General features: G+C 55.2%; 1 protein-coding gene across 1 annotated transcript in view; it reads right to left on the bottom strand.

The window, feature by feature from the left end:
- The window catches only part of LOC135506629 (LIM and calponin homology domains-containing protein 1-like), a 171,309-nt gene that overhangs the window by 79,635 nt on the left and 84,174 nt on the right, over positions 1–7,500 (bottom strand). Inside the window, exons 7-9 of the mRNA XM_064925950.1 lie at positions 6,615–6,721; positions 778–808; positions 114–224 (exon numbers count right to left, since the gene is read on the bottom strand). Coding sequence (XP_064782022.1) covers positions 114–224; positions 778–808; positions 6,615–6,721 — 249 coding nt within the window. The remainder of the gene's footprint in view (positions 1–113; positions 225–777; positions 809–6,614; positions 6,722–7,500) is intronic.

The following is a 7,500-nucleotide window of genomic DNA, read 5'->3' as shown; positions in this document are numbered from 1 at the left end:
GTGTGTGTGTGTGTGTGTGTGTGTGTGTGTGTGTGTGTGTGTGTGTGTGTGTGTGTGTGTGCGTGTGTGTGTGTGTGTGTGTGTGGTACATGGATGTGTGTGTGTAGTCTTACCGTTCTCATGTGTGATCGCAGTCCCTCAAACTCTCTGAGGTTTAGGACAGGGCCGTCATAGGAGGGACACACACTGGATGCCTTCCCCAGCCAGAATATTGTAATTAATACCTAGTTGGGGGGGGTGTTGTCAGAGAGAGAGAGAGAGAGGCAGACCTGGCTCTCAAGAGAAGACAGGCTATGTGCACACCTTCCACAAAATGAGGTGGAAACTGAGCTGCACTTCCTAACCTCCTGCCAAATGTATGACCATATTAGAGACACATATTTCCCTCAGATTACACAGATCCACAAAGAATTAGAAAACAAATCCAATTTTGAAAAACTCCCATATCTACTGGGTGAAATTCCACAGTGTGCCATCACAGCAGCAAGATGTGTGACCTGTTGCCACGAGAAAAGGGCAACCAGTGAAGAACAAACACCATTGTAAATACAACCCATATTTATGTTTATTTATTTTCCTTTTGTACTTTAACTATTTGCATATCATTACAACACTGTATATATATAATATGACATTTAAAATGTCTTTATGCTTTGGAGCTTTTGTTAGTGTAATGTTTACTGTTCATTTCACTTTTGTTTATTATCTATTTCACTTGCTTTGGCGATGTTCACATATGTTTCCCGTGACAATAAAGGCCTTCAATTGAATACTTACATTCTTCAGTTTTCTACTGCATTCTGAGTCCCTGAAGAGGAGAGGAGAGGTCACTTTCAGTCTGGCAACTCGGTACAACAAATGTATGGGGAGTTTGTAGGCTAGCGCCCTCTACTGGGGGCCACCGGACAGCGTGCCTCATCTACTGGGGGCCAACGGACACCGTGCCTCATCTACTGGGGGCCAACGGACACCGTGCCTCATCTACTGAGGGCCAACGGACACCGTGCCTCATCTACAGGGGGCCAACGGACAGCGTGCCTCATCTACTGGGGCCAACGGACAGCGTGCCTCATCTACTGGGGGCCAACGGACAGCGTGCCTCATCTACTGGGGGCCAACGGACAGCGTGCCTCATCTACTGGGGGCCAACGGACACCGTGCCTCATCTACTGGGGGCCAACGGACAGCGTGCCTCACCTACTGAGGGCCAACGGACACCGTGCCTCATCTACTGGGGGCCAACGGACAGCGTGCCTCATCTACTGGGGGCCAACGGACAGCGTGCCTCATCTACTGGGGGCCAACGGACAGCGTGCCTCACCTACTGAGGGCCAACGGACACCGTGCCTCACCTACTGAGGGACAACGGACAGCGTGCCTCACCTACTGAGGGACAACGGACACCGTGCCTCACCTACTGAGGGCCAACGGACACCGTGCCTCATCTACTGGGGGCCAACGGACAGCGTGCCTCATCTACTGAGGGACAACGGACACCGTGCCTCACCTACTGAGGGCCAACGGACACCGTGCCTCATCTACTGAGGGACAACGGACACCGTGCCTCACCCACTGAGGGACAACGGACACCGTGCCTCACCTACTGAGGGACAACGGACACCGTGCCTCACCGGAAGCGGAATCATTATCCGTGTTTAGCTTCGCTAACTGGTTGTAAGTAAGATGACTAGAACGAGTTGACGAAGGCTGTTAGCTGGGTTGGAGTTGACCACAGTCACGTGGTTTCATCATGTCTTTGAGACGAAGGCTGTTAGCTGGGTTGGAGTTGACCACAGTCACGTGGGTTCATCATGTCTTTGAATCACGTTGACTTGTATGTTTCGACTGGCTGAAAGCTCAGGCTGCCCTGGAACCAGGTCATGTGACCAAAGCTCTCGACAGAGACGGGTGTCTGTATCTCAACAGAGAAGTGTAGCCTTCCTGAGAAGGCTTGGTGGGACTGACATTAGCTGTCCTCCCCAGGTGCAGTTAATACAGGTAATGAGTGGAGAACAGGGGGGCTTCTTAAAGAAAAACTAACAGGTCTGTGAGAGCCAGAATTCCCGCCACTGTATATGTGAACAGTTTAGTTAAGTTTAGTTTTGTTCTTCCCATCTTGAGGAATTGGAAGATACTTTTATTTTGTGGAAATAGTATGGAGAGACAGCGAGTGATCAACTTGGTTCTTGCAAGACTCATCTGCTGAATCACCAGGCAACAAACAGAAGGAATGGGATAGGAGGACTTACAACCCAACAAGGACAACAACAAAAATTAGGACATCGATGAACACAAAAAACCAACATGGGGAGGAAGAGGAAGGATTTCTGAGAGGTTTCTGAGGGACAGTTCAGGCCTTGATAGGGAGAGGAGGGGTTTCTGGAGGACAGTTCAGGCCCTGATAGGGAGAGGAGGGGTTTCTGAGGGACAGTTCAGGCCTTGATAGGGAGAGGAGGGGTTTCTGGAGGACAGTTCAGGCCTTGATAGGGAGAGGAGGGGTTTCTGAGGGACAGTTCAGGCCTTGATAGGGAGAGGAGGGGTTTCTGAGGGACAGTTCAGGCCTTGATAGGGAGAGGAGGGGTTTCTGAGGGACAGTTCAGGCCTTGATAGGGAGAGGAGGGGTTTCTGAGGGACAGTTCAGGCCTTGATAGGGAGAGGAGGGGTTTCTGAGGGACAGTTCAGGCCTTGATAGGGAGAGGAGGGGTTTCTGGAGGACAGTTCAGGCCTTGATAGGGAGAGGAGGGGTTTCTGAGGGACAGTTCAGGCCTTGATAGGGAGTGGAGGGGTTTCTGGAGGATAGTTCAGGCCTTGATAGGGAGAGGAGGGGTTTCTGAGGGACAGTTCAGGCCTTGATAGGGAGGAAGGGTTTCTGGAGGACAGTTCAGGCCTTGATAGGGAGAGGAGGGGTTTCTGGAGGACAGTTCAGGCCTTGATAGGGAGAGGAGGGGTTTCTGAGGGACAGTTCAGGCCTTGATAGGGAGAGGAGGGGTTTCTGAGGGACAGTTCAGGCCTTGATAGGGAGAGGAGGGGTTTCTGGGGGACAGTTCAGGCCTTGATAGGGAGAGGAGGGGTTTCTGGAGGACAGTTCAGGCCTTGATAGGGAGAGGAGGGGTTTCTGAGGGACAGTTCAGGCCTTGATAGGGAGAGGAGGGGTTTCTGAGGGACAGTTCAGGCCCTGATAGGGAGAGGAGGGGTTTCTGAGGGACAGTTCAGGCCTTGATAGGGAGAGGAGGGTTTCTGAGGGGTTTCTGAGGGACAGTTCAGGCCTTGATAGGGAGAGGAGGGTTTCTGAGGGGTTTCTGGGGGACAGTTCAGGCCTTGATAGGGAGAGGAGGGGTTTCTGAGGGACAGTTCAGGCCTTGATAGGGAGAGGAGGGGTTTCTGAGGGACAGTTCAGGCCTTGATAGGGAGAGGAGGGGTTTCTGAGGGACAGTTCAGGCCTTGATAGGGAGAGGAGGGGTTTCTGAGGGACAGTTCAGGCCCTGATAGGGAGAGGAGGGGTTTCTGAGGGACAGTTCAGGCCTTGATAGGAGAGGAGGGGTTTCTGGAGGACAGTTCAGGCCTTGATAGGGAGAGGAGGGGTTTCTGGAGGACAGTTCAGGCCTTGATAGGGAGAGGAGGGGTTTCTGGAGGACAGTTCAGGCCTTGATAGGGAGAGGAGGGGTTTCTGAGGGACAGTTCAGGCCTTGATAGGGAGAGGAGGGGTTTCTGAGGGACAGTTCAGGCCTTGATAGGGAGAGGAGGGGTTTCTGGAGGACAGTTCAGGCCTTGATAGGGAGAGGAGGGGTTTCTGAGGGACAGTTCAGGCCTTGATAGGGAGAGGAGGGGTTTCTGGAGGACAGTTCAGGCCTTGATAGGGAGAGGAGGGGTTTCTGGAGGATAGTTCAGGCCTTGATAGGGAGAGGAGGGGTTTCTGAGGGACAGTTCAGGCCTTGATAGGGAGAGGAGGGGTTTCTGAGGGACAGTTCAGGCCTTGATAGGGAGAGGAGGGGTTTCTGAGGGACAGTTCAGGCCTTGATAGGGAGAGGAGGGGTTTCTGAGGGACAGTTCAGGCCCTGATAGGGAGAGGAGGGGTTTCTGAGGGACAGTTCAGGCCTTGATAGGGAGAGGAGGGGTTTCTGGGGGACAGTTCAGGCCTTGATAGGGAGAGGAGGGGTTTCTGAGGGACAGTTCAGGCCTTGATAGGGAGAGGAGGGGTTTCTGGAGGACAGTTCAGGCCTTGATAGGGAGAGGAGGGGTTTCTGAGGGACAGTTCAGGCCTTGATAGGGAGAGGAGGGGTTTCTGAGGGACAGTTCAGGCCTTGATAGGGAGAGGAGGGGTTTCTGGAGGACAGTTCAGGCCTTGATAGGGAGAGGAGGGGTTTCTGGAGGACAGTTCAGGCCTTGATAGGGAGAGGAGGGGTTTCTGAGGGACAGTTCAGGCCTTGATAGGGAGTGGAGGGGTTTCTGGAGGATAGTTCAGGCCTTGATAGGGAGAGGAGGGGTTTCTGAGGGACAGTTCAGGCCTTGATAGGGAGGAAGGGTTTCTGGAGGACAGTTCAGGCCTTGATAGGGAGAGGAGGGGTTTCTGGAGGACAGTTCAGGCCTTGATAGGGAGAGGAGGGGTTTCTGAGGGACAGTTCAGGCCTTGATAGGGAGAGGAGGGGTTTCTGAGGGACAGTTCAGGCCTTGATAGGGAGAGGAGGGGTTTCTGGGGGACAGTTCAGGCCTTGATAGGGAGAGGAGGGGTTTCTGGAGGACAGTTCAGGCCTTGATAGGGAGAGGAGGGGTTTCTGAGGGACAGTTCAGGCCTTGATAGGGAGAGGAGGGGTTTCTGAGGGACAGTTCAGGCCCTGATAGGGAGAGGAGGGGTTTCTGAGGGACAGTTCAGGCCTTGATAGGGAGAGGAGGGTTTCTGAGGGGTTTCTGAGGGACAGTTCAGGCCTTGATAGGGAGAGGAGGGGTTTCTGAGGGACAGTTCAGGCCTTGATAGGGAGAGGAGGGGTTTCTGAGGGACAGTTCAGGCCTTGATAGGGGAGAGGAGGGGTTTCTGAGGGACAGTTCAGGCCTTGATAGGGAGAGGAGGGGTTTCTGAGGGACAGTTCAGGCCCTGATAGGGAGAGGAGGGGTTTCTGAGGGACAGTTCAGGCCTTGATAGGGAGAGGAGGGGTTTCTGAGGGACAGTTCAGGCCTTGATAGGGAGAGGAGGGGTTTCTGAGGGACAGTTCAGGCCTTGATAGGGAGAGGAGGGGTTTCTGAGGGATTTCTGGAGGACAGTTCAGGCCTTGATAGGGAGAGGAGGGGTTTCTGAGGGACAGTTCAGGCCTTGATAGGGAGAGGAGGGGTTTCTGAGGGACAGTTCAGGCCTTGATAGGGAGAGGAGGGGTTTCTGGAGGACAGTTCAGGCCTTGATAGGGAGAGGAGGGGTTTCTGAGGGACAGTTCAGGCCTTGATAGGGAGAGGAGGGGTTTCTGGAGGACAGTTCAGGCCTTGATAGGGAGAGGAGGGGTTTCTGAGGGACAGTTCAGGCCTTGATAGGGAGAGGAGGGGTTTCTGAGGGACAGTTCAGGCCTTGATAGGGAGAGGAGGGGTTTCTGAGGGACAGTTCAGGCCTTGATAGGGAGAGGAGGGGTTTCTGAGGGACAGTTCAGGCCTTGATAGGGAGAGGAGGGGTTTCTGAGGGACAGTTCAGGCCTTGATAGGGAGAGGAGGGGTTTCTGGAGGACAGTTCAGGCCTTGATAGGGAGAGGAGGGGTTTCTGGAGGACAGTTCAGGCCGTGATAGGGAGAGGAGGGGTTTCTGAGGGACAGTTCAGGCCTTGATAGGGAGAGGAGGGGTTTCTGGAGGACAGTTCAGGCCTTGATAGGGAGAGGAGGGGTTTCTGGGGGACAGTTCAGGCCTTGATAGGGAGAGGAGGGGTTTCTGAGGGACAGTTCAGGCCTTGATAGGGAGAGGAGGGTTTTTGAGGGGCAGTTCAGGCCTTGATAGGGAGAGGAGGGGTTTCTGAGGGACAGTTCAGGCCTTGATAGGGAGAGGAGGGGTTTCTGAGGGACAGTTCAGGCCTTGATAGGGAGAGGAGGGGTTTCTGAGGGACAGTTCAGGCCCTGATAGGGAGAGGTGGGGTTTCTGAGGGACAGTTCAGGCCTTGATAGGGAGAGGAGGGGTTTCTGAGGGATAGTTCAGGCCGTGATAGGGAGAGGAGGGGTTTCTGAGGGACAGTTCAGGCCTTGATAGGGAGAGGAGGGGTTTCTGGAGGACAGTTCAGGCCTTGATAGGGAGAGGAGGGGTTTCTGAGGGACAGTTCAGGCCTTGATAGGGAGAGGAGGGGTTTCTGAGGGACAGTTCAGGCCTTGATAGGGAGAGGAGGGGTTTCTGAGGGACAGTTCAGGCCTTGATAGGGAGAGGAGGGTTTCTGAGGGGTTTCTGGAGGACAGTTCAGGCCTTGATAGGGAGAGGAGGGGTTTCTGAGGGACAGTTCAGGCCTTGATAGGGAGGAGGGGTTTCTGAGGGACAGTTCAGGCCTTGATAGGGAGAGGAAGGGTTTTCTGAGGGACAGTTCAGGCCTTGATAGGGGCCTAGTTATATACTGTGTATATTTATATATACGCACGCACACACGTTTCTCTCTCTCTAACCTGAGGTTGGCTTGTATGGAGGTGTCCTGAAGGTCTCCCGGATTAAACAGCTGGGAACCTTTCAGACCCAACTCCTCACAGCCTCTGAGGAACACTGACAGGTTGTCCTGGGGATGGGGGGAGGAGGGAGAGGAATGGGGGGAGGGAGAGGAATGGGGGGGAGGGAGGGGGAGGGAGGAGGGAGAGGAATGGGGGGAGGGAGGGGGAGGGAGGAGGGAGAGGAATGGGGGGAGGAGGGAGAGGAATGGGGGGGAGGGAGAGGAATGGGGAGGGAGGGGGAGGGAAGAGGGAGAGGAATGGGGGGAGGAGGGAGAGGAATAGGGAGGGAGGGGGAGGGAGGGAGGGAGAGGAATAGGGAGGGAGGGGGGGGAAGAAGAGGAGAGAGGAATGGGGGGGGGGAGAGGAATGGGGGGAGGAGGGAGAGGAATGGGGGGGGAGGGAGAGGAATGGGGAGGGAGGGGGAGGGAAGAGGGAGAGGAATGGGGGGAGGAGGGAGAGGAATAGGGAGGGAGGGGGAGGGAGGAGGGAGAGGAATAGGGAGGGAGGGGGAGGGAAGAGGGAGAGGAATGGGGGGAGGAGGGAGAGGAATAGGGAGGGAGGGGGAGGGAGGAGGGAGAGGAATAGGGAGGGAAGAGGGGAGAGGAATGGGGGGAGGAGGGAGAGGAATGGGGAGGGAGGGAGGAAGGAAGAGGGAGAGGAATGGGGGAGGGAGGGGGAGGGAGGGGAGGGAGGAGGGAGAGGAATGGGGAGGGAGGGAGGAGGGAGAGGAATGGGGAGGGAGGGAGGAGGGAGGGAGAGGAATGGGGGGAGGGAGGGGGAGGGAGGGGGAGGGAGGAGGGAGAGGAATGGGGAGGGGGAGGAGGGAGAGGAATGGGGAGGGAGGGAG

The sequence above is a fragment of the Oncorhynchus masou genome, chromosome 20 (assembly GCF_036934945.1).
Source record: "Oncorhynchus masou masou isolate Uvic2021 chromosome 20, UVic_Omas_1.1, whole genome shotgun sequence".
Lineage (NCBI taxonomy): Eukaryota > Metazoa > Chordata > Actinopteri > Salmoniformes > Salmonidae > Oncorhynchus > Oncorhynchus masou.
Note: the sequence above shows the minus strand (reverse complement) of the source record. Positions and strands in the feature narration are given on the sequence as shown.